A 26,437-nucleotide genomic window follows, 5' to 3' on the forward strand; every position below is an offset into this window, starting at 1 on the left:
CCCCCCTCCCTCCCGGTGCCGGAGCTCAGCCTTTCTCTCTCTCTCTTTCTCTCCCCGCAGGGGTTTCGGCAAGCAGGGCTTCCAGTGTCAAGGTGAGTGTCGCGCATCGGGGCCGCGGGGCTAAGGGACAGGTCTGAGAAGCAGCTTCGTCCTTTCATACCCTAATGTGGAGCAGACGGTCGGTGCGTTAGTTTTGGCACCCCAAAATGAGTGTAGAAGGCTGCATAGGCACTCCCTTCCTCCCGCCCCTCGCATCCCCCCCCACCTTTAAAAAAAAGAAAAGGCAGAGTTCGATGGTTTTTAATACATTTAATGCATTTAATGTGTAGATGTTTGGTAATGGCAGACGGGCGGCTGGCCCGGCAGTGCGGGGCCGTGGCTGTGCGGGCTGAAGAACTTCAATGGCTCCGTTGTGTTGCTGGGGAAAAATGAGGCATTACAGCAAAATGTGCCGTGAGAGCTGCTGGGTTACTACAGGTGGAGTTCTTGGTTCTGATAGTGCTGGGGTTCAGGAGGGGCTCTCTAGGCTGCCCTTGCACATCAAGCTGTGGTAACCCTCCTTTGCCTGGCTCTTGTTGTGAGGTCACGAGATCCCCAGCAAAGGAGAGGAGGAGGGGATGCAGCTCCCACCTGTGTGGGGTTACAGCCCTGGGCTCACGACTCAGCCTTGTAATTGCTGGCTCTGTCATCTTGCTCTAGTGAGGATCTGGGTAAAGGTTTGTTTTGGCAGGAGGCTGAATGCCAAGATAAGGAATAAAACCGCCGTTTAACTCAGTAGCTCAGTATCAGCTCATTTTGGCACACCTTGCTTGTGCCTTGTGCTCCTGGGTGACCTGGGCAACCCACCAAGGCTGCTGTCTGCCTCAGCCCCCCAAATGCTGGCTGCTTGTGCAGAGGAATGCTGCAACCTGTCCTGCTGCTGCTCCTCAGGGCAGTGCTCCCCTCTACCTGAGGTTCCATACACAGGCAATGAAGCAGCGCTACGTGAAGGAGTTCTGTGCGTCTTATACTTCTGTAGGTCTTCCTAGTCTTACTTAGCCCTTAATTCCGCCTTTCCTTATGGCGTGTGCAGTGTGCTGGTGGGCATATTTGTACAAACACAGCAGCTCTGAAATCTGCTGTGCCCTAGAGAAGGCTGAGGGGCAGAGGGTCATCTGAGGGTGGGGCAGGGCTTGTTCTTTTCTCCTATGTAATTCATGGTCGTTTGCTCCATTCTTCCTCTAGTATTCAGTGTCAGATCATTTGAACCTTTTCAAGCATCTTTCAGCTGATGAGAACTATTGCTGAAACCTGCACTTGCTTTGAGGCTTAACTCTTAAGGTTTTTGTTATCAAATCCCTTTCTAGTGTAAAGGCAGTAAATGGGACCCATAAGGGCGGCCTCAGAGGTGCTGGTGCACAGCTGTTGGCCATCAACTGTCCGTGCCTGGCCGTGGGGCAGAACAGAGCTCCTGTGCCCTCCTGGAGGGTGCAGGGCTGTGATCACAGCATAGGATTCCCATTGCGCTGCTGTGCTCGGTGATGCTGCCAAAAGTGTGTGACTGGTCTGTAACGTCCTTCTGTCATAGAAACTGCTTTCCAGGTTATTCTGGTATGACAGACATGAGAACAGCTTTAATTCAACTTTAACAATTGCTCGACTGTTGTATCCTACTGTTAGCAGGGACGGCTGGAAACATAGCTAAGGCACATGCCTGTCTTGTTTCTAAGCTGTTTCTTATTGCATGCTTAAGTAGGTTTTCACCTGTGCCCTGATTTCTTTCTAGGGCATTTGCAATAATTAGATTGTTAATTAGCTCATTACTTGTGACTTTTGGCAGGAAGTTTGCAGAAACTGACTCATTGTAGCTTGGAATACTAATGGATACTGCAAATGCCACCTAACTGCTTGCTAATCTCCTTATCCTTGTATACAATCTTCTTCTTATCCTTGCATACATCTGAAGGGAACGTTTCTGGAAGCTGTCAAGAATGGAGTTCTCGGTCTCCTTCTGAGAGCCGCTACCTCTGTTAGCATTTCCTTTTCTGTTAATATTCCTGTTTACCATCCTTGTGGCACCTTTCTCCTGTTGGCCAGCAGCTCTCAGGCTCTGTAGGTCGGAGTGCTGGGTGTGCTGGAGGCATTAGGAAGGCACCTGTGCTGTCAGCAGGGTCTGCTCAGCTGCAGTTGATGCTGGGCTGTGCCTGACCCAGAGCCTGGGAAGCGGTGCTCATGGGGAGGTGAGGAGTCATGTAATGTGATTCTCAGTTACAAGCAAAAATAACCTGCATCTGTTAGACTGCTTTCACGTGCACAAAGTAGGAAAGATCTTGGAAAGAAGGATCTTGGTTCCTTAAGAAGAGAAGGGGGGAAAAAAAGGGCACCATTCAGCAATGAGTGCTTGGATCTCCTGCAGTGAGTTTTTTGGGTACATTGTTCACTTTCTTCCCCTAGTAGTGACACAGTAAGCAAAGATACCCTTCAAATTTAATCTTTCCAAACTTGGTCCCATACGCACATCCTTCTTCCACAGCTTCTTCTCCCAGCCCTCCAACACCAATTCTCTCAGTACAACGCTCACTACATAGCCTGAGTTGCTGAGGGTGTCAGGCAGGGCTCACCTCCTCCCGGAGTGTTTCTCATGTATTTCTCAGCTGTCACAACCCCCTTCCTCCCCCACCTCGCTGCCCTCCAGAAGGAAGTGAAACCCACTGCAGTGAAACCCAGCATAGCTCAGGGCTGGGTTCATCTCATCGGCCGTGCGCTATTGACTGCGTGAAGCAAGGGAGAAACAAAAGCAAAACAAACTCCAATCATTCAGAGTTGCCTCAAACCCAGTAATTTCGTGTCAACATATTATGCACAGTGGAGAAATGTTAGTGTTCAAATAGACTAATTAAAAATGTTACTGCAATTACTTTTGCGACACAAATGGTGCTAATTATATAATGCAGCAGAAATTGGAAACATAATTTTGGAGGGTTTCTGTGTGTCTCTTGGTGGTAGTACAATTTTCAGCACATGGCAGTGTGGTCTGTGATGAGGGGAGTGCTCTGTGGCTGTGGGCAATGGTGCAGGGGGTGGTGGGGAGGGAGGGGGGAAGTGAGACCAGACCCCCATGTTGTACCAGGTGATCAATGCTGCTGCAGGGCTGCATCAAACTGAGCTGGCAGGGAAAATAGGAGGTGTGTGTCCCTTCACACTGTGTCTGTGTGACCAGAGCTCCTTCTAAGATGAGCATTACAGCCTGAATGGAGCTGATTTCCCTAATCCAGCTCTTTCCTGTGCTGGATACCTCCTTCCTCAGCTGCTTTTTGGAGTTATTTGGGCAGGAAATCTGGGCTGGCAGAGGCCTCTTGCAGAGCCTGGCCCACGGCTATCAGGTTCAGCAGGGATCACTGATACCTTCAGCCCCGTCAGTGTCTCCTTACAGCACCGAAGGGTTCATTTTTTTTGCTCAGTGGATGTGGTTTCTCTCCACCCTCCCCCTTTGCAATTAGCATGGTAGATTTTTCTTTATCTCCCAAGGTAACCGTCATCCTACAGTGATCTTAAAAGTTTGATGACAAAGTGGTCAGCTTCCTTCCTGGGGTATCTCTGCTGAATGGGGCCAGGCAGGGGGCTCTGAGCCATGGCTCCATGCACCGTAGGTTTGCAGCAAGCGGAGCTGTTGGTCCCAGGGCTCTGGTGAAGGATTTGAGTCTCTGTGATGGTGCTGCTCCAGCAATTGAGCCTCCCGGGGGAATTCAGTGCCTGGGCAGTCCCTAAGGAGACCCGCAGCAGATGGCATCAGTTCTGCTGTGTGCCTGCTGGCTCGTTTGCACGCGATCCTGTGAATTGTTCCAGCCTCATGGGGTGCTGGTGCCTGGAGGTGGTGCTGAGCATGTGGCCGTGTGTGGCTGTGTGTGGGTCCCCTGTCCCAGGGACACCTCCTGGGGAGCGAGCTGCAGGTTTTTGCTGGGCCTCCATCTCTGCAGATGGACTCCTGAGAGGAAATTGCCAGGGCCGCAAAGCAGAACAAGACCAAGTATGTTGGATTTTTGGCATGAGACAGGAGGTACAGCTCCTCTTACATCCCTCCTCTTCAAGTTCAGTGTGGGTTCTGTGAGTGCAGAGGTGGAGCTCAAGCTTGAGGAGTCCCACCAGCCCTTGGCAGTGCTGCTGCCCTCCCAGCCAGCAAGCAGGGCTCTCACTCCTCTGAAGGCATTTGAGTAGAGCAAAATATCAAGCTGGATATACTCATTGGTGCTGTCCAGCCCCCCTTTAGATTTATCAGCAAAGAAGTTGCGTGAGCACCATGACTAAGAAATTAACTTCTGACTGTGCCCGTTATTTAGTTCAGGGTAGAACTGCCTGCAACACGTAATTTAAAAGTGCACAATCAGAAGGGAAATGTTGGAGTACTGTCTTCTGTTCTGCCTCAAACGTGCGTGGCAACAAGGAGGGATGCTTGTGAGGGTAGAGAGGGGATGGGATTTCATCCAGGAGGAGTGTTTGGGTGTGTTTTTCCTGCAGAAAGTAGCTGTGCAAGGGATTAGCCCTGCGCATCACCCTCAGCAGGGCTCTGGACCTGCTGGAGCCCAGCTGTGGGCTGCTCCCATTGCTGCATGGTGCGGGCTGAAGGGCAGCGCAGAGCGGAGGGGGTGTGTGGTGCTGCGCAATTAATTCCTCCAGCGTGGTTCCGTGAATCATTATTCTAAAAGTCCATCAATTAGAACCATTTAGAAAAGGTGAGTAATGAGCTCCCTGCGGGAGAGGAGTGGCCGTGGGCTTTCTGGGCAGCGCGTTCCTTGTTTTCTTCAAGAGCTGCAATGGAAGGCAGAGTGCTGGGAACAAACAGCAACAAATGCACCCACAGCAGCAGGGCTCTGCACACAGCTGTCCTGGTGCGTGCAGCCTTGGGCTCCCATTGCCATGTTTTGGTGTCACTGTGTTGCCAGTGCCAAAATCCTTCACTGCTGTCTGATGGCCTTTGGCATGCTGCCTGCAGCAGGAAGGAGGTGAGGGCAGGGCAGACCTGTTCCAAGCGGTGCCACAGGAAACAGAACGAGCAGCGCCTTGTTCAGCTCACAGTGTCATCATCTCATCCACAGAGCCCTGGGAGAGAGGGGTGGGGGCATGGGAAGGAAGGAGGCCCCAAGGCTGCATGCTGCTGGGCAATGCGTGGAGGTGATGTGCAGTTGCTCTGGGGGCTCCAGGAACTGTGGCTGCTCTGGGTTAGTGCTGCTGGGCTCTCTTCTGGTCTGCCAGCATTTCTCAACCTTGCTCTCCATTGGAAAGTAAAATAAGCTCGACATGTTCTGAGTTGGCCACCTGAATTCTGTGCAATTAAACCACCAACTCACCAGCAGCTGTCTTCTTCCTTCTGAGGATTATATGGCTGTTCGTTGCTGCAAGAGGAAGCACGAATGGCGCGGATGGGGTCAGTGCAGTGACTCTGCTCTCCCCATTGCTTCCGACAGCTGATCCCACTTCCCTCCATGGGAAACGTGTGCGCAGAGCAGTGGCAGCTGTCTTCCTGCAGCTCCCTGTGCTCAGCCTCTCAGTGTGGGGGTGCTGTGGGGTGGGTGGCTGCTGGCTGCACGTGGGTCTGCAGTGCACACCGCCTCAGGGCCGTTCCTGCAGCCACTTCAGCTGCAATTTGGTGCTGCTCTTCCCGGGAAATGGTTCCTGGAAGGCAGTTAGCTCCTCTTGTTGCTTACTGAGTGCCTCTCTCCTGGAAGCTGCCCAAGGTTGGGCAGGCGTGGGGTGCAGCAATTGCTGCTCTCCTGTTCGATGATGATAATTGCTGCTAATGAGGACATGATGCTTTCTCTTGCCGCTGGGTACACTTGAGCTGAGCTGCCCCACACATGGATCTGCAGGCATGTGCAGCCCAGTCGGGATGCTTGCAGCCAATGGGCAGTGTGCAGGCATTAGCCACATGGCTCTGTCTGGGTGATGCTGACCTGGAGCCTAGCTGCATCCCTGCCCAGGGCTTTTGAGAGTCTGGGCTGCTTTCTGCACTGCTCGGAGCTGCCCTGCTTGTTCTGTGCTTCCAGAACTCTACTGGGTCTGCTTGCTTTGAGATGAGCACCTGTAAACTATTAACCTCTTGCTTCCAGAATTTAATGTCTGTGGCACAGGATGAGTGCAGTGCGGCCCAAGCCTTACTGCTGCACTTGGCATCAAGTACATTGGTGCTGCATCTCCTTAGCTCAGTTTGCTTCCATATTTGGTCTGGCGTTTGTGCCAGGTTTATATATCTTGTTTAAATGTGCTAGGCAGGATGCTTTCTGCTGACCCTGGCTGTGCGGCAGTGCTTGCTGAAGGGCCCAGCAGTGACAAATCACAGCACCTGCAGGTCTGGGGCTCACTGCCTTCAGGTGCATTGCAGTGCAGCTCCCATTACAGCCAGCTGTGGGTTTGGGGATTTTTTTTTTATTATTTATTTTTTTTAAGATATGCAGTCTACCTGCAAACTTTCCTTTTTGTCTTGAGGTGCTGATTCCTCAGAAGAATAAACTCTTTCTCGCTCCAAGCAGGTGGAAAAAATGGATTACTTTGTGGGGATGGCTGGGAAGGTAAAGTCAAAACCGGGGAGCTCTGCAAAGGGTCTTCAGAGCAAGATGGGCTTTTAGGCAGTGGCAACAACTGGCTGCTCAGGATGGCTGGGAGTCAGATTATGTTTGAGCTTCAGTTGTCCTCATCACACCGTGATGCCTCGGTCTCTGTGCCCATCGGTCCCTCCGTTGCCATGCAGGAATCGCTTCACCTTCAGAGAGAACAACGAGCAGCCAGCACAGCCAGCACATCGCCGGGCTGCCACCCTGAGCGCATGAACAAAGCGTTTTCATGGTTTCTAATTATAGCCGAAGAATGAGAGCGTGCGGCTGTGAAGAGGTGGGAAAGTCGTCCTGGCGCTGGTGAATGGCTCAGTGCAACTTAGTGACATCGCCGCGAAGGCAGGAGTCATCCGAAGGCTGTTCTGGAAGATCAGTGAGAAGCCGGAGTGAGGGGGAAGTGGCCCACGGATGAAATTTGCATCACTGAGTGGATTAGCTCCTGACGCAGTGCAAAGTCATTATTTACCGCGTCTCCAGCTCTGCCGCCTTTATCGGCGCCGTGGTTTGGGGAGAGGCTGATTCAGAGCTCGTTCCATCGTAGTGTGCTGCTTGGCTGGGACCTCCAGCACTGCCTCGTAAGCGAAATGATGGGGCTTGTCAAGATCGTTAATATTGTGCCTCCCCAAAGAGGCTGAGTAATTTGTTTTTAGGTTTTATACGTCCTTTGCATTTGTTACGCTAAATGCTTTTGCTTAGTTCAAGAACACTTGGAAATGGTTTGTAACTCAGTGCTGCCTTGGGGCAGCCGAGCAGAGGGGGGTGGCCCAGGAGGTGAAGCGGGGGGCCGAGCCCTGGATGTGTCTGTGTCCCTGCCCACGTGTGGGAGGTGAGGCAGTGCCATGCTCTGCATTCCCGCAGCTCCGGTGCTGTCAGTGCTGTTGGTACACTGTCACCGAAGGGATGTTCGTGCATGGCTTGAAAGAACCTTTCGAGCTGGTGTGAGCTCTTGAAGCCATTTGTGCTGTGCTGCAACCTGTGCCTCACCGTGATAGAGGTTAGCTTTCCGCTGGGTTAGTGCTTCCTTGCCACCTTTCAGCTCCTTGTCCAGGAGCATGCCCTCAGGGGAGAGGTTGGCTGCTCCAGCGGTGCCTGGTGGAACAGCAACTGAGCTCTCTGTGCATCAGCCGATGTTGCAGCAGGGAGTGCTAAGATCCAGCACAGCTGTAAGGATGGGAGCTGTCTTTGTGCGAGGAGAGCAGGGGGCTGGAGCAGAGCCCCATGCACCCCCACCTGCCCAGGGCAGCAGCCATAGAGCCGAGCTCACCCCTGTGATTGTGCGACTAAGGGCCGGCTCCAATAGCTCAGCCCATTAACTTTCAAATGTATCTTATTCATCTGTTTTTGATGGAGAAGTGCCTCAGGGCCAAAGGCTCCTGGAAATGAGGCTTGTAGGGCTGTGGCAGCAGCGTGCAGCTCTCCCGGATGAGACAAAGTGACCTTCATGGCAGCCAGGAGCTGAGCGCAGTGCTTCTGCTGGGGCTCTCCCTGCCTCAGACGCGGTCATCCCTTGGCCCAGCAGCCATCCCTCGAGCTGCCCAGATCCCAGCACTGTGTCCCTTCCTGTCACTGTGTGACCTCCTTGATGCCATCCCCTCCTGGTTTCAGGGGCATTCCGTTTTACAGATGCAGTGGAAGCAGAGCCAGGTGCTGCAGCGCAGAGCCTGCAGAAGCGGGATGCTGGTGGGAGAGTTGTCCTTGAGCCTGTCCTCATGCTTTGTGGCTGAGGGCAGTGGGGTGTGTGCCAGGATGGCAGCCTGCAGCAGGCACAGCGTGGGCAGCTGTGTGGCTGTGGTAGAGGTTATGGCAAAACCATTGACCTGGTGCCTTCTGGGATGGATAAAGTCTCTCTCCTTGGGTCATTTGGAGGCTCTGGGACTGAGCTTTTGGCGGGAGAGGCTGTAATTAGCACCTGCTCAGTAGTGTTGCGATTAGGTCTTCAGAGCAGGATGCTGCTGGACTGAAAAAAAAAGTAACAATAGCTCATTTGCTTAGGAAACCATGATGGAGATTTGCATTTTTGTTCAGTACCAAACGTTTATGGAGAATCTTTGCTAAAATAACTTCGAACTCTGCAGTTCAAATTTCTTCCTTCCCTGAAACTATCAGAATATGTGTCTCAATGCTCAACAATTCAGTCTGAATTCCTTTGTTTTGCCGTTCTCTCTCTGCTGTAAGGGAAGAGCTCTCATCCAGGCTGTGGACAAGTGCTGTCATCAGACGCTGCGTGATAAATGGCTTGCTTCTCCCAACCTTGGAGCAGAATTAAATTCTTCCTTATTATATACCTAAAAGCATTTCTCTCCCTACCAGCAGTCCCCTATTGATCCGAACGTTTGCAGGCATGTGTCAGGGCAGGGGGAGGCTTTGCAGCGTAGTTCAGAATCAACTCTGCTGCTGGTTGACAGCGAAGCACCTTGAGATGCGCTCTGTGAACCTGCTCCTGCTGTGCAGTCTGCTCGTGGAGCGCTGGCAGCACAAAGAGAGGAGCTCGTGGCCATGAGCTGATGGCTCCGGGAGGGGACCTTCGGGATCTGCCTCAGCCTCCTCGCCGAGCTGCTGTGTGGGTAGGAGGTGTGGGGTAACAGCAGTGTGAGCAGCGCAGCACAGCAATGCCCTTTCCTGCTGGGTCCTGGGGCAGCACTGCTGCACAGTGTGTGCAGAGCCCACTCCCCATCTTGCAGGGAATTCTGAAGAAGGCGATTATCTCTGCTGTTACTATTATCTGAGTCCAGGAGGATGAAAATAAATGACTATTGCGAAGGGCAGACTGACTCACTTTCTGCTTCTCCTGTAAATTTCCATTTAAGTTTCAGTTTAAGCTCAGGTATGAGGGGAGTGAAAGCCAGTAATTTGTGACAAAAACTTCTATTTTAGATCACTGAAGAAGAACTCCCTTTCTAATTGCAGAAATTATAAGGCTGTGATTCTTGTAAAGGAATACTGAATCCAGTAGTTACTTATGAATTGCCATTAGATGCTTCTCTGTAGAGCCAGAAAAAGGAGCTGTGTAGCCATATGCTGGTGCCGTGTTCCTGGCTGAGGGTGGCGCAGACCTGCATGCTGTCCCTGCCTCTGTCTCTTGCTACAGAACAGTCAGGTCCCGGTTGGTTCCTGCCCACCCCTTCTGTGCCAACTCTGGTATTTTGTCAGCTCTGTTGTGTTCTTTGGGTTTCAGGGTTCCTCTCGGTAATCCCCCATAAATTAGCAATTCTGTAACTCAAATCTTCTTCCCCTTTCCCTGGGCCCAGCTGAAGGGGTTGGAAGGTGCTTCCTATTTCTAAGGGGGGAGGAAGGCGGGTTGCTGCCCACCCACAGAGCAGTTCCTAGGGCTGGCGGGGGCTCACTGCCCGTCCCACTCCTGCACCCATCACCCCAGCAGCTCTGTTGCAAGTTCCTCCCTTCTCACTGCTCAGCTGCAATTTCCCTTCCACCATGTCAGAGTGAAACAAGAGTACTTCTTGAAAATGCCAGAGGAAAATCATGTGAGCAACCAGTGTTCTGTCAGTGCTTAGAGAGGTTCAAAATAACATGGTTGGGCTGGTAACTTCCCAAGGGGGAAGAAGAGGGGTGCGAGGCATGGGGGAGTTCTGCATTCCTCCTTGTGCCAGGGAAAGTGCTGTGGGCATGGGATGCAGCCATAATCCTGTATGGGGGTAAAACTACTCCAGGCTGTTGGGTACAGTGCTTGGAGCTGCTGGTCCAGCTGCTTTGGTGGGCAGGAGTCCCACATCAATGCTTTTCTCTTGTGCTGCGCACCTCTGAGATGTGACTGTGCATGCAGCATGGCCTCGCAGCATGAGGCGCTTTCTCCCACTGCAGTGACTGAAGGCATCTCCCCAAGGTGCTCCTTTCTTTGCACAAAGTGCATTTCCCACCACCTGTAAAGCAGCGAATTCCCCAAGGGCACTCAGGGGACGCGTGCCGTCATTGCTTTCCACCCTCCCGCAGCCACGTGTGTGCCGCAGCCCCGCAGTGCTCCGTGGGGCCGGGATGGAGGCGCAGCCATTCCTGCGTCCTTCTGTGCCCTAAATTAGAGCTGCAAGATGCTGCAATGGGTCCAGATGGAGACTCCTAAAATAATAGCTGTCAGCTCGCTGCTGACTTGTATGGGGCGCTAAAGCTTTTGCCTTTAGGAGTGACAGTGAGTGAGCATGCTGTGGGGCTGTATCCTATGGAGCAGCGCCATGAGGCAGTCACTCTCTGGTCCGTGACCTGGCTATGGAGATGGCCCATGTTTTTGCCCAGCTGCTACTGCCCACCACGGGACTCAGGAGACCTTCCAGGAGTGCTGGGTCATGCTGTTGCTTTTATTCCCAATGGTTCATGAAGCTTCCGGAGTAAGGATGTGGCCCTGCAGGGCAGCAGAGGTCATGTGTGCATCTGTGCTGAGGCAGCTGCTGCATAGCTGCTAGGTTATAGTGAAGGAGGTGAAGTGTCTGCAGTGCCCTCCTGTTGGTTTTAATGCACTTTTCCTACGTGAGGGCCGATGGATGCTGACAAAGAATGTGTCTCTTGCTTCCCATTGCTGCAGAGACTGTGGGGTCTGCAATAGCCTTTTGCAGACTGTTGCCAGTCGAGGCAGCTGTTCCCATTGATTGGGTCATTGCACATTCAGCTCTTGTCCTGTTTGGGTTTTATTTGCTGTCCAGCCCTGCTGTATGGGAACTGCCAACCCATTGTACAGAGAGGAGCAGTTCTGTTGGGGAGCCTCGTGCCTGGCATCCCCGATAGCTCAGGTGTGGACTGGAGCCTGGTGCTGTCTGCCTGGTACTCCTGCACTGTCCCACTTCTGAGGCACAGATCTCAGCTGCGCTGTCACGTAACGTCCTACCATTGTCATATTGGTGATTTCAGGGGGAGATGAGGGATGTGACGTTGCCCTGCTTGCATGAAAGAGATGAGGGAAGAGCACAGGTGCTGCTGCTGTCCCCTGTGAGGTCCCCCGTACTGTTCTCCATAGCCTGGCAGTCCTCAGCTGTTCACTGCTGTCCATCACCTCAGGCAAGACGTACCTTTCTGCCTTCCCCTTGCAGCATTGATGGAGTGTGCTGCCTTGCAGTGGTACTGGGAGGGTTTTTTAGCATATTCCCTGGCTGCACAGCTCAGCTGGCCCATGTCACCTCCCACTGTGCTGCAGCACTGTGTTCTGAGTCCTGTCCAGAGCCTGGGCTTCTACTTCTGCTCTTATGGACTATGGTGCCCATCTGCAGCACTGTGCACTTGTCTGCCTGCTCTAATTCAGCGTGATCCCATCCATGATGCATGTGGTGCTCCGTCAGCCCTTACAATCCAGCAGCACCCACATAGCACCAGGCTCAGAGCTCACTTTCCTTTTAGTGCAAGCCCAGAGCCCTGCGTGCTGCCTCCTGCCTGAAGCAACACAATCACAAGTGGCAAAACCCGAGGCAATGGTACCCATTGCACGAGGCTTCCAGAGGTGATCCTGACTCTCAGCATCCTGACAGGTGACAGCAATGCAATGTGCATGGAGTGCAGCTGTCCTGCAGCCCAACTCAAGATGCACCAGGCACCGTTGGTGCTGCAGGAATCGATGGGGAACACTGACAGCCCAACCCCAGAAGTTTCCAGTTCCTCGTCCTGTTGCAGCTCCCCCCTGGGGTGAGCGCATCTCATATGCAGGCTCCAGCTGCCTCAGTCCTGTTCTTGTTGCAGCCTTTCCTGGTGCTTCTGCTGTTATTGCAATCAATATCTATTTCTCTCTGTTTCTGGCCTGCCACGTGGCGACATTTCTTTCTGTGAAGATTTGAGCAATCTGGATTGAGGAAGGGGTGGGTCACCTGCAGAAACTGCACTGCTTCAGTTGCAAGCTGAAATACTTTGAGGTTTGACACCACTTCAGCAGCTCCCCTGCAGGGAAAGCTGGGCTGGTGGTGGCGGCAGGTCGAGTGGGCTATTTTTAGAAATCCCGTTTAATTGTCTGACATTATTTTTTGTAGAGCTCATTGCTGGATGGTTAGTCAGCTAATGTCAAAGTTTATTACCATAAGCCAGGTCTTACTGCATGCTTAAATAATAGATTCATTATAGGGCCTTGGATCTTTCGCTTCATCCCTTGACTGGGAGGGAGATGAATGATGTGGGAGCACTCAGCATCTGTGTGTGATGTTTCTTTGCTGTTAAAGTTCCGTTCTCACAAGTCAGCATTCTGCATCGCTCCCCATTATCGTGTGCATTGGGCTCAGATAGCATCTGCCCTGCAGGGCTGTGCTGGAGGCTGCCACTGCCCTGCACTGCTGCAGCCCTGTCTATTGCTGGGCTCTCTTCGTGCTCTCATACTTCATCTGCATTGTGTAAAGAAAGCATTCTCTGCTGTAGAGGGTTTTTTAACTAAATGCTTTTTATTCACACAAGCAGTGAAAAGCTGCTGCTTCTCTTTGTTGCCCTGCCCCATGTCTGGTGGGTTTGGGGAGTAACAAGCCCTGTTCTGACCCCTGGATTTGGGCAGCAGGTGCCATCCCTACACATTGTGTGAGTTCTGCAGCCGCACAGGCTGGAGCAAAGCTCACAATATTCATCTCCATTGAGGAACATGGTCCCCCATAGCAAAGTCCTGAGTGTTGTATTGAAGTGAGACTGCTTCCTACAGCAACCTGCTGCAGAGGGCAGGAGCTGCAGACTGGGGCTTCTTGCTGCATCCCAACTGATGCATTTGGCTTTGTTTAGGGTCTTGAGTATTTTGGAGCATGCTGGCTTGAGTGAATAGTTTTAATTAGTTACATTCTTAGGCTGTGGTTTGCTGTGCTGACTCACTTCCAGCTCTCTGATAACTCAAACACATGACTTCATATCAAGGCAGAAGAACAGAAAATAAACTGAGGGAAGATAGCATTGCACAGCCATGGTGCAGTTTGTTCCTCTAGTGTGTGGGTCCACTTTCGGGGGAGTGTTTTTGGGGAAGCTGAGACCAGGCTGTGCTTGAGGCAGTGTGGAGGGGTCTCATGGACAGCAGCTGTTGGAGCTCCAGCAGAGACTGGCACTGTCCCTTTGCTCTTCTCATGGGAGAACAGCGAGTGCAGTGTGTGCCTGGGTACAATCTGTAGTATCACTTCCCCAAGTTATTTCTGAAGCCCAAAGGTTCTCACTAACCATTGTGAGCATGAGCAGTGCTTGGGGGTGGCAGTGTGTCCCGCTCGTCCTGGTACCGAGGGGCTGTGCCATATGGAGTCAAATCACCACAGGCACTCTGCTCCTGGAAGTCCTGCTGTGAGATGGAGCAGCTGGCATATGCTTAGTCTTTGTCCCTCTGTGGGTGTTGTCCCTGGCTTTTCCTTTGCCAAGCAGCTAGGATTTCTCCCTTGGCAGAGGCCCTCAGTGCCATGCCACAGCACAGGGTTCCTGGCTGGAGCTGTGCTCTGCTCTTTGGTGTGAAGGCTGCAGACAGGGAAGCTGCTGGTACCCAGCGTGCACTCCTGTGCTTTGCTCTGCTTCTGCTTGATCTATCCTCCCTTGGACATGAGAGCAGCATATCTGCCCCTAGTCCCAGCAGAGGACGCTGCTCAGACGCTGCCATGCTCCGTGCACAGCCTTGATCCCCCATCTTTCTGCTGGTGGTGCTGAGCAGGTGCAGAAGGTACAGCCCTGCAGCACTCAGGAGCTGCAGCCCCATAACAGCTGAGCTCTGCTGGTCTTTGCTGCTTCCCCTTCCCTCACCTGTGCCTGTTCCCCTCAACTGCTAAGGTCTGCAGTTCTCCCCTGGGGCCGTGCCCTCCCCGTGATGCTCTGGTGCAGCCCCAGGCACTGGGTGTGAAGCTGTTCTGCACCAGGCGTGAAGTTGGTTTGTGGAGCTTCTGTGCATGAGCTGAGCAGTGGCTCCTGGGGGGACCCCATTAAGGCAGTTGGGTCGCTGCGCTGCCGTGGAGAGGAAGTTTTGGTGCAGCCCACAGCAGCATGGTAGCTTTCCCTCCTGCTTGCTCTTTCGAGTATTTTTTTTTTTTTCTTTTTCTCTTGCTTAAAGTCATCCTCACTGCAGACTCACTGCTGGAGACAGGTAGTAAAACATGCAGATTTTACTTGTTTTCTTGTAGGTATTGGTGGTGCGTGGGTGGTTTCTTCCAGGCTGGGGCTGCACAGAGCCTCTCCCTGCAGTCTGGCAGTACCCTACAAGACCCTTCATTTCCCCACAGTAATGCTCTGAGGCTGCCATGTAGCCTCTGCGTGGTGACGTGCAAGAGAAGACGTGCTTGTGCTCAGTGGTCACCTTGAGTTGGTGCAATGCCACGAGGACATGGAGTGGGTGCACAGTGCTGCTGCGGGATGGGTGCTTCTATCAGGGGAGCCCAGCACATGGTTATCTATGGAGCCCTCTCTTGGAGCCCTGCCCTGGTTCTCAGCCACCCCGAAGCGCAGGGCAATGTGGGCCTGCACCTCTCCTTGTCACGTCCTGCAAGTGATAGAGATGGGCAGAAATCCATGTGCCAAATACCTCTGTGTCTGAGAGCCCTCCACAAATGCTGCTGTTGCTACGGGAACGGGCTTTCTTGTGTTTGAATGCGGATTTAATTCTTTCTTCTCCTCCCTGCTCCCCACCGGTTAAGACACTCAGATGGGTTTAAGTTGTGCATATAATGGTCTTCCCGATTGTGCAGGGAGCTCAAGAATATCTTTCACTAATGAAAGAGCTGCCTCAACTCTCGAGGGTTGAATGAGAATTCTTCCTCAATGCCTCCTATCAACGGCTGAGTTTACCAGCCCTGTGCCTCAGGGCTGCTCTCAATGCCACCTGCATGGATAATTGAGACCTTTCGGGTTGCCATAGAGAATGCTTTGGCTTCCAATCTTACATCAATCGGTATTTGGGATGGTTTTCTTTAGAACCACCAGAGGTGGGAGTGCTGTCTTTGTAGCACACAGGTGACAAGTACAGAATCACAGAACCGTTAAGGTTGGAAAAGACCTTCGAGACCCTCGAGCCCAACCCTACCCCATCCCACTGTGCCCACCGACTGCATCCCTCAGTTCCACATCTCCACAGCTCTGGAACACCTCCAGGGACGGTGGCCCCACCACCTCTGTAGCAGCAGTGCCAGTGCCCAACTGCTCTTTCTCTTTCAGAGAGGAAATTTTTACAATACCCAAGCTGAGGTGGGGCACTCTTTGAGTGCTGCACCCTATGGAGCCACGTAATGCACCACCCTCTGCAGGCTCTCGTGGCAGTGCCCAGCCCCAGCGCCCAGTGGGTGCAGGAGATGGAAAAGCTCTGGGCTGTCACTGGGACAGTGCCTCTGTTCTGCATGGTGGGACGGCACTACAAATAAGATGAAATGATTCATTGCTAGACCTAAGGTTGGGTGAAAGTGAAGATGGTGATCACAGTGCTGGCTGTTCCTTTACATTAGGTAGGGGTTTTAACATGCATTGTCCAGAATGTTCCTTGCTCCCGAGAGGGACTGTCAGCAGCTTGTGCAAGGAGCAGCGGGATCCTATATAGGCCAAATTCTGCTCTGATAATGGAGCGAGCAGCTTCACAGGAATTGTTCCTCAGATACATCAGCCAAACTGAAAATAATTTGGCCGCTTCTTGAACTTGGCACACTTGAGCGGCTATTACAACTTCAGAGGAATAACACTGAAAGAGGGATTCATCTCTACTTCTGAGAACTCGTAGTGCTTTGATCCTGGGAGCTGGCTCCTGTTTTCTGGCTCCATGGCAGTGGTGTGGCTGGGCAATGCCTGGGCACAGCTGGAGCCCTGCGGCCCCATCCCCTTGGTGGCAGCCACCCACCTAGAGATGCTGCAGGAGAAAAGATCCCATCAGCCAGAGGGTTATTCTGTGTTCAGCCTTTGCCATCCAGAACAATGCTGTAATGAAATAGAATTCTAACCTAATTATTATGGATGTTGCGGAGGTTGGTGGGGATGATGTTGGGCTGCTGCTGAGCAGGGCTGCTTAGTGGTGACAGAGGAGGAAGATCGTGGAGGTGCTGAGAGGAGTGGTGATGTAGCAGAAGAATGTGCAATGAGGATCGGCCTCTGCCATCTACGTACACTCTGCTTGAGAACTGCATTTGCAGCGAATTAAAATCCTGGCAGAGTGTGGAACAGACAAATTTTTTTGGGAAACACCTTTTGGTGGGTGTGTGTTTCATGCTCTGGAGTCTGAAGGGCAGAGAAGTGCTTCCCTGGGGGTGGCTGGCAAATGAATCTGCTGTCCTAGGCTGAACCTGATTCCTTTTCTGTAGCTTCAGCCTGCATTGGTTCCAAGATAAATAGCCTGTGTGCTGTGCGGGATGTTGCTGAGGGACCGTACTGCTTCTGGTTTGGAAAGCTGTGTGCAGGGTCCCTTGCGAACCAGGCAGGATGTGCAGCCTGGGCTGAGCCTGGCATCACCAGCAGCAATCCGGGTGCTGGGGTTGAGCAGGCTCTGGGAGCCTGGCAGCAAGGAGCAGCTCTTCAGCTGAGCCTGTGCAATATGCTGCTACTGTTTATGCAAAATAACAAATCCTTCCAAATATTTATTACTACATCAGGCATGGAAAGCCGCCTCCAGGCAGCTGCCGATCTCTGAGGCTGAGCCCAAGACCCATCAGCGGGGCAGAGCCAGCACCGTGGTGCTGGGGGTGCTGTGGAGTGCTGGGGCCACAGCCTGGCCCTACAGCAAGCAGGTTGTGGGATGATGAGCTGGGAAGGGCTGGCACTACTTGGTGTTGGTAGGGTTGGAAGGCAGCGCGAGGGGAGGGCTCGGAAACAGTCTGGTTGGAAGGACCCAGAGCCCTCCCAGCACGCACAGCTAGGTGTCTGCAGCAGTATTTGGGGCCTCACCTGGCTGCTGCGGGTACCTGGGTGCTCCTCGTCCCCAAGCACCCACAGTTCTATGCAGCCCTTTGCTCCCAGAAGCATCGTTTCTCACACAGGGACACCCAGGATGCCGCTGCACGAGGCAGCGTTGGGGAAGTTTTTGCCTTTCCTGCAGTGTGGGTGCAGGGGTGCGTGGCAGGGTGCCCTGCACAGCTCAGGTGGTGTTGCAGGCATGGCACAGCTGAGAGTGGGATGGAAGGGACGCTCTGCAGGAGTACCATCAAAGCCAAGCTCTGCACTTACCACTGATAGGCCTTATCTCATTTATATGGAGTGCTTTGTAGCAGCCAAAAGAAATTTTAGGCAAGCTTAAATATTTTTATGATTCCCTTTGGGTTTGTATGTATGGTTTTCTCTCCTTCATTGCTTTACTTTAATAAAACCAATGTCTGTAAAGCTGCCTTTGGGCTGGCTGGGAAGGGCTGTGTTCATTGTGCTGGGAGTGGAGCAGGTGCAGGGATGGTGCTGAGCACAGCAGTGCACGGCCACGTGGAGCTGCACCCTTCAGTGTGGGGCTGCCTCTGGTAGCAGCAGGATTGGATGGAGGGTGGAGGGGCCCATGCTCTGTGCATGGATGGAACTGCTTATCCAAATCCCATTAAAAATGCAAATGGTTTCTTTCACCGGGACAGAGCCGCATTAAAAAGTAGGCCATATTGTAAACATTAATGTAGTCCTATTGGCCAGTAGGGACGTGGAAGGGGAAAGCGAGCCAGGAAGGCTCTTTGCAGAGCTCCATGCAAGTAAAAGGACTCTTCTCTGCCATCCAAAAGCTGGCAGCCCATATAACCCTCTAATTGAGCACAGTGCCATGTAATCGTGTAGGACCGCTGCCCAAGAAGAGCAGCTCCAATCCATCACTTGATGAAGTCTATTTGTGAGGTAGGTTCTGAACAACCTGACCATTGAGAGCTACAGCAAAACACAAACAAAACAAAACCCTCTCTGGTCTGATTTCCCACCCCCATGGCAACGTGCTGTGAGTGCTTCCCTTAATGTGGTACTGCTGGCTCTGCACGCCGTTGTGCTGCAGCCACTGCACCTCATGGGGTTTGGACCCGGTGCTGAATCCCAGCCCTTCCTGCAGCATCCATACAGCCCGTGCTGTGCGGCTCTGGCTGGGAGAGCAGCGAGTAGACAGTGAACCTTCATGCTGGAAATGGTGTTTTAATACTTTATTTGTATAACATCAAAAGGAGTGCCAAGTGCACGAGAGATCCTGCCAGCTGCAACCCTTTGAGTGTCTTAAAGGCAGTCGTGTTGCTGTGTAATAACATATAGCGCTCTGAACTGTCATGAGATAATGGCCTGTTTTCAAGGGAAGAAAAACAATAAAAAACTGTAATCTGCATCCCTTCCTGCAGCAGTGTCGCTGGGGTGTGTGGGGATGCTGTGCATGAGCGCCTGTCTCTGGAGGGTCAGCGCTGAGGGATCTCGCTGCTGTGAGCCTCCTCCTGCCAAGAGAGCTGTGACCCTCTGACGTTGCCCCATGAAGGTTAGGTGTCCCTGTGCTGGGCTCTGCTATTCCCCTGCCTGGGCTGCTTGTGCCCCCCAGTACTGTGTGTGCTCCCCTGTGATGTGGCTGTGTTTGATAAATAACTTCCTCCCCCCGCCTCCTCCCCTTGATTGGAAAGTTTCCAAATTGTTAGGCTTGGTTTTTTTTTGTCTGCCCCCCTCCCCAGCTTTCCTCTCACCTCCTGGTGGGAGGAAGGGATCCATGTCACAGCACCCTGCAGACTTTCCAAGGAAATCAGCTGTCCAAGTACAGAAAGTGTGGGAGTTCCTGCATATAACTATGCAAAATGGGGCTCAATCAGGCAATGGTGGCAGTTGTTCTCCTGGCTGGGAGGTGGCTTTGAGCCATCGAATGGGGCTTCGGTAAGCTGAAAGCTGAGGGCAGAACTGTTCCCTGTGCCTGTGGGTGCCCAGGGCTCATTGTGGTGCCTGGTGCTTCTGCTCAGCATAGCTGTGGCCTTTTTATTTGCATCCTGCTGGCTCTCTGCTTTAACGTATTATTTTTCCCTTTTCTAAATGGACATTTTCAAGCCTATTGCTGGCTGCTGAGCCCTGTGCAGTTGCTTCAATCCTGCTCCCCTGGGGTGTTCGTGGGGGGGGGGTGCTGGGAGGGAGCTGCAGCCATGGAACTTGGGGCCCCACAGTCCCCAGTGGGACCTCCTGGTGTTATCGAGGCTGCAGAGTTAGAGACCAAAGGAAACACCTGCTGTGTCTGAAACTGCTGGAGATGAACCTCTGCTCTTTGCTGGAGCATGGCAGGAGGATGTGGTTGAAATAACAAGATAACGTCCAGTGCTCTGCTCGTCTCGGCTGGGGAGAGAGGAAGGGAGGGAGCAGTGGGGCTGCGGATTCTGGGCAGCATCAGCATGCCCTGGGCTGGCAGGAGCAGGGAGGAGCTTCATCTCCAGTCCTGTGCTGTTCCACGAGACTGGGAGTCCACAGCATGGCATAGGTTGGTTTGGGGCAGGAGAAGATGGGAGAGCTGGAGGATATGTTTGGTTTGGTGCAGCAGCCCCTTGCCATCCTTCTCACCTCAGGGTGCTGCAGGTGTGTGCAGAGTGGCACGCTGCTGCCTGCGTGAGCTGTGCAGCCTGCAGGAGGCAGGGGCAGAGATTTGCTGGAAAGGATCATGGAAGCATCTTGCATGCTCCTGATAGCCGCGTGCAGGGGAGCTCTGTTCGTGTCAGGAGATGTTTGTGTCTGCACCTCGTGGTGCTGTCGGGGCAAATGAGGGCTGTGTGTTCCTCCTGGGTTCCACACTGGGCTGTGTGTGGAGGTGCAGTGTGCAGGGTCGGGGAGCTCTGCAGGAAGGAGTGCTGCAAGAAGGGCTGTGGCACAATCACACAACACGATTGCGGCATTTCACAGAGCCTCTGTAGGAAGCTTTGCGTTAAGGGGACCCCAGCTGGCTGCTGCTCTCAGCAGTACTTAAACTGATCCGCTGTCTTTCCTGGGGGTACAAGAAACCCTTCAGATGTTTCTTTGTATGGAGAAAAGAGAACCTTGCAAGATGCAGTGTGCTTGGTGTAAGCCACGGGCAGCAGCAGAGAAGTCATCCGTCTTTATATCGGCCAAGAAAATATTTTGCTGTTGTATTCATGATGGTTATTTCTGCACTTCCTGAAAAGCAAAAGAACTGTGCAGCACCTCTGGCACTGCTGAGTGAGTCCCAGGGCTGCCCTGGTGCCTCACTGCATTGTTCCCAAAGAGCTCCTGGGAACATCCCAGGCCCTGAGAGGAGCAGCATCCAAAAGCACAGCCTCACAGCCAGGGGATGCTGGGGAAGGCTGGCCCGGCAGTTGGGGCTGTGCCCTGGGCTGGGTAGGTGCAGCAGGAGCTCACTCATGTGGGAGTGCTGTTATGCGATGTGAAATGAGGTCCATGCGTGTGCTGTGGGAGTGTGTGGGACCCAAGTACTAAATGGCGTGTGTTGTTATCGGGGAAAACACTGAAATGAGGTGAGAAATAATACACACCTGTGCTGTTCAGTTGTTTAAGGTAAATTTACCCCCATTTTCCTGCATTTGGAGCGGTCTGAATAATTTAAAGCTTGGTGATTGGTTTTTCATTGTTTTTATTAGAAATATAGGGGACTGAGAAGATGCTCACAGACAGCGCTGTCTCGTTAGCAGTATGTAAATGCAATATGTAAATGCCTCCCAAACTTCACTGCACAGCAGCTCTGTGTTTGTGGTCTAGTCTTGGTTGAAGATCCCTTTACACTTTTAGAGCCAATTTCAGACTCCAGTCTATAACCCACCTGGCTGAGAGGTACTGCAGGGTGACTCCAGTGTTCCTGGAGGTCAGCAGAGAATAAAGCAGCATTTCTGGCCAAGGGAGCTTGGGAAATGCCTCATTCGTGTATGAGCTCCGTACCCTAAATAGAATATCTGAAGGAAATGACTTCTTTATCATGCAGCATGTGCTCAGCATAAATTCCTGCTTTGGTGTTGAGAATCAAAAAGCAGCTCAGTGTCTGAATCTCCAGTGCCATGAAAAGATGAGTTTTAGGATCAGAGCTCTGAAGTCTGCTGGCCAGTGTCCATGGGCATGAGAAAGCTCTCTGCTTGGGCAGGCTTCGGTAGTGCTCCCGGTTCAGGAAGATACCGCAGTGCGTTTGGGACAGGCTCGCATGGCACCAATTCCTTTAGGCAGATACACCCACCAACCCCAGTGCCTGAGTGCGGATGTGTCCAGGAGCAGCCACTGCCTCTGCATCTCTCTGCACGCCTACAGTGACAGCAGTGCTATCTGAGCACTGCTGCTTAATGACCCTGCTCTCTGGCATTGGATGCCAGACAATGCTCAGAACATCTCAAATTTAAGAGGGGGATAAGAGGAAGAAAAAAGGCAAGTGAAGTTTTCCTCTCTGTTTTGGAGATAAGTGACAAAATTCAGCTTAAACTGAGTTATATTATTATTAGCACTTTGGGGACTGGGTTTTTATCTTCCTTGAGCAGGATTAATATGCTCTTACAGCAAGAAGCAAGGCTTCAAAGCCAGCCAGCAGCCATATCCCAGGGCTGCGTGTGTGCAGTGACAGGGATGCACCAGGACCACCCTCTCCTTGGTGCCCACTCCCGTCCTGTAGGGACACCTTGCCATATTTCTGCCTCCTCCCCAGACTCCGACCTGGCGTTTCAATTACAATATCAAATTACCAGGTCACCGCTGTTAAAGTAGGCTGCCAAGTTTTTAATGATCTTCTCTCTCTTGTCATGTGCTGGGTTGTTTTTTTTTTCTTTCTTTCTTTCTTTTTCCAAGCCTCTTTTCCATCTCTGTGCTTCTAACAGAGCCCATCTGTAACCCAACACAAGGCAGCGCTGAGCAGTACCACGAGGCTGTGTAAGTGTGCCCCAGGCCGGGCTTTGCAGCAGGCTCAGTACTGATCCTCTGGGGTTGCTGCAGCTCCTAGCACCTCCATATCAAACCCAGAACTCATTTCTAAGATGGTTTAATCTGGTCCCCCAGGACCATGATTGATCACACAGCTGCCATCCAGCGAGACTGCACCAGGCTGAGAGCTGGGTAGGGAGAGGAACCTTATGAGGTTCACCAAGGGCAAGTGTAGCATCCTACACCTGGGGAGGAATAGCCACATGAATCAGTACAGGCTAGAGGCTGAGCTGCTGGAAAGGAGTTCTGTGGAATCTGGTTGTCCTGATGGCCAAGAAGGACTAGTGGTGACCTGGTTGATCAATGGTTGATCACAGGGTGATCATGAGCCAGCAGTGTGCCCTGGTGGCCAAGACGGCCAGTGGGACCCTGGGCTGCCTTGCACAGTGAGGCCAGCAGGTGAGGGAGGTGATCTTGCCCTCTGCTCTGCCCTGGGGAGGCCACACCTGGAGCACTGCACCTAGTGCTGAGCTTCCCAGGTACTGACAGACAGGGAACTGCTGGGGAAAGCCCAGGGAGGGCTGCAAACCACCTGGATGCGTTCCTAGGTCACCTGCTGTGGGGGTTGGACTGAGGGAGTTCCAGAGGTCCCTTCCAAGCCCAAAGTGTCCCCATCCCCTTGTCCTTGGGCATGGCTCTGAGCACCAGCACTGTCCCCGAAGGCTGAGGCAATGCGCTGCAGTAATGGAGGCTCTTGGCTTGTGCTTTGAGAAACAGGTTAGGGGGATGTTAACGCTGAAAGAAACAAATTCCAGCTTGAAAAATTACCTGTTAGTGTTGTGGCACTGTGCCACCTGGCTATAATTAAAGAGCAGAGCCGAGTCTGTTTCCCTCCTGTTCATTCAGGGCATCTGTCAGGGCCCACGCGTGGGCAGTTGCGCTGCAGGCTCAGTTCCCCCTGCTCTGTGCGTGGGTCTCTGAAACAGCACTGGCACGGGGAGCGTGGGGGGAGCGCACGGGGTGCAAGGAGAACACGTGGGAGGCTTTGCCCTCATCGCTCCGAGCCCCTCAGTGGGTGCTGGGTGCGGGTCTCCACTCCATGAGGAGCTTTTGGCCGCCCCTTGAGGTGCTGGGGTGAGGCTGCAGGGAGCAGTGTTTGTGCTCCCCGCAGCTTTTATGGCCTTAGAAGCTCAGGAAAGGTGCAGGAGCTCGTTCCCATGCCCCACGTGCAGGAGCTGCCTGAGCTGTGCCCCTGCCCACAGTCAGAGTGAGGCTCCGGGTGTTTACGTCTCATGCAGTGGGAGAATGGAGATCGCTCCCCAACCTGAGCTCTAATGCAGTCATCGGCCCCTTCCCCGCCCACACCTATCCTATTGCCGTGGATGATTGATGTTCCTCATCCCGCCTGGCTTCATTACGTTCATTGTCATGCAGAGTGTGTTGTCAATTCACGCCTGGTATTTCATATAAAAGCTGCAGACTTTTTTCTTTTTTTTGAATGTTTTGTTCGTATGTACTTAAATCCTTCTAATAGTGCATGGCTGGGCTCAAAATATTTAACCCTCTAAATAAAAAATGAATATTAAAAATGTCTGCTTTAGAAATGAGCAGCGAGTGGCCTTCCCACTGCGCTTCAGCACAGCTGCTGAGGGGTGCCTGTGTGTGCAGAGCGCTGCGAGTGCGTGCTTGCTTCATCGTGGTGGCGAGCAGCTGCCCCTGGAAGCTGGAAACATTGCTGCGCCCAGTGCAGCACCCACATAGTGACAGGCAGCAGTCGTCCTCATTTGGGAGCTCAGCCACGTGGCGACCAAAGGATGAGGAGGAGCCCACACTGTTTTTAAGAGCTTTCCAGAGGAGCCCGCGGCGAGCGGAGCAGCCTGGATCCTGCCCACACAACCTCTCAGGACTTGCGTGCGTTTTCCTCCCCATCCCCAGGAATCACCAACACGGGCACATTGCTGGCACAGTCCTCAGAGTGCTGCAGTTTGCAGAGGGGTTGGAGCTGAGGAGGGCGCCCTGCACTGCCCTGCAGAGCCCTGCACAGAGCTGGGGAGCTGCTCGCTTTGACGATGCCAGCAGCTGCGGCACGTGCCAGGCGGGAGCAATGGAGGCTGAATTATTCAGCCTGAAAGTGAATCTCTGTTACAGCTCGGTATGTGAGAGATGTTGATGAAGTATTTAAATTCTGAGCTCTGTAATGTAAAATTCATGTCTCTGTGCCTCTGGAAGGAGCTGCCAGTTGAGCGAGTGATGCTGCTGACCGGGCTGCAGGAGCTGGGACCTGGTGCTGGGGTCTTCCTGTAGCTCTGGGATCACAGCATCACTGGTCCGTGGGGATTGAAAGGGTGTCCTAGTGCACTTCCAGTCCAACCCCCACAGCAGGTCCCCTGCTGCAGGTTGCACAGGAACGCATCCAGGTGGTTTGCAGCCCTCCACTGGGCTTTCCCCAGCAGTTCCCTGTCTGTCAGTGCCTGGGAAGCTCAGCACTGGGTGCAGTGCTCCAGGTGTGGCCTCCCCAGGGCAGAGCAGAGGGCGAGATCACCTCCCTCACCTGCTGGCCTCACTGTGCAATTGTGTCCCTTTGGCTTTCATAGCCACCAGGGCACACTGCTGACTGCATCGCCCCAGGCGCAGCCGGGTCTTGCAGCTGAGGTAAGTGGTCCCCGCTCCCATGGCTGCTAGAGAGGACAACAAGCAGTGTTGGTTGGTTTCATAATGGCTGGGAGATTGTACGGCTAAAAAAAAAAAGTATCACATTGCAGTGCCTGGTATTTCTGAAGGAAAACAGTTTTATCTTTTTGGCACTGAATGACAGCTTTCTCAGTGCTGATTTGAAAGGCTGGGCCTCTTCAAATCTGTAATGAAGGCTTCTTTGTATTGTTAGTGCAGAATTAACTGGGCTGATTAAGAGTTGCTTTCTTGGACTGAGAAACCCATGTAGCTGCTCGGGCAATTGGAGCCTTCTAGGGATGCTGGTGAGGTCTCTCTGGAGAGAAGCTGGCAGTCTTGTTCTTTTCTTCCCCTTTCCTTAAGAAAAACAAAACAAAAACAAAACCTGTTCTTTAAGAAGCTGAAACCACACAAATGCCTTTTCCTGCTCCCTACCTCCTTTGCCTCTTGTCACCTTGGGTTGGTGACATCATCACACACACCCCTCCCCCCCTCACCATGCCTTACTGGCCCCTCAGCACCCCAAAGCCCTTGTGTCTGCCAAGAGTGGTGCCTTCGAGCAGGCAGGCAGAAACTCAGCCAGGAAGGGCTGCCCTGCCAGGATGGATGCATACATGCTGGTAAGAAGGTTGGGCTTGTGGGGCTCCTCCTGGAGCAGAAAAGCAAAAATGCAGCATGGATGTAGTAGCAAAGCAAAATGAGTTGAAATATGAAGAGAATTGTCAAAACGTGAAATGCTCAGATGCAGCAGCTGGGCAGCCCAGGGGCTCGGAGCAGGGGTGGCAGAGCTGTCGTTTTCCTGTGCCCTCCTGGCAGCTCTTTGCAGCACAGAGCCCAGTAATCTCAGAGCACGTCCGCTCTCTCCGCGTCTCAGGGGCTGGCAAGGGAAAAACCGCTGAAGTCTGATGGGGAATTAAAGATTTTTGTTGTGTTGTAAGGACTCCAGAAAGCTTTTAACCAAAGCTGGGGATTAAATCCAAACAGCACAAATTTTTAGCTCAGCTTCTCCTTATGCGCTGTAAGTGATTAAAAGCTGTAAAGCACTGTCAGAAATTTAGGACTTCCCTTCCTGGAAGCCTTCTTTCCCCTTATTTTACAATTACCATGCTTCACTGACTTTGTTTGATGTACCGAGCCATACTTCTGAGTGCGGGAATGGAAATGGTGGGCTGCTGCTGTACACTTGGGTGCGTGGTGAAGGCAAAGCCGGACTAATGCATCTGACCTCACAGTTGACCCAGCGTAGGTGGATAAGCACAAAGCGCCTTTAAAAATATTTTTTTGTGTGTGCTATTTTGTTCTCTCCAGCTCCGATAATCAGAACTGCAACCCGTTCCCCGGATCTCTCGTTATTTACGAAGTGGAGGCATTATCCAAATGAGAGCTTCCACCGGGTTGCAGGGGAGCAGCTACGCACTGAGATGCGCTCAAAATAATCTTTGAGTTTGCTATTAGAACCATCTGCCCAAGTGAGGATCTGTCAGCTCTCCGGCGAGGTCCTTATCTCCTCGCTGGGG

General features: G+C 52.6%; 1 protein-coding gene across 1 annotated transcript in view; it reads left to right on the forward strand.

The window, feature by feature from the left end:
- The window catches only part of PRKCB (protein kinase C beta), a 77,732-nt gene that overhangs the window by 342 nt on the left and 50,953 nt on the right, over window positions 1–26,437 (forward strand). Inside the window, exon 2 of the mRNA XM_031555781.1 lies at window positions 61–92. Coding sequence (XP_031411641.1) covers window positions 61–92 — 32 coding nt within the window. The remainder of the gene's footprint in view (window positions 1–60; window positions 93–26,437) is intronic.

Source organism: Meleagris gallopavo, chromosome 16, assembly GCF_000146605.3.
Source record: "Meleagris gallopavo isolate NT-WF06-2002-E0010 breed Aviagen turkey brand Nicholas breeding stock chromosome 16, Turkey_5.1, whole genome shotgun sequence".
NCBI classification, from domain to species: domain Eukaryota; kingdom Metazoa; phylum Chordata; class Aves; order Galliformes; family Phasianidae; genus Meleagris; species Meleagris gallopavo.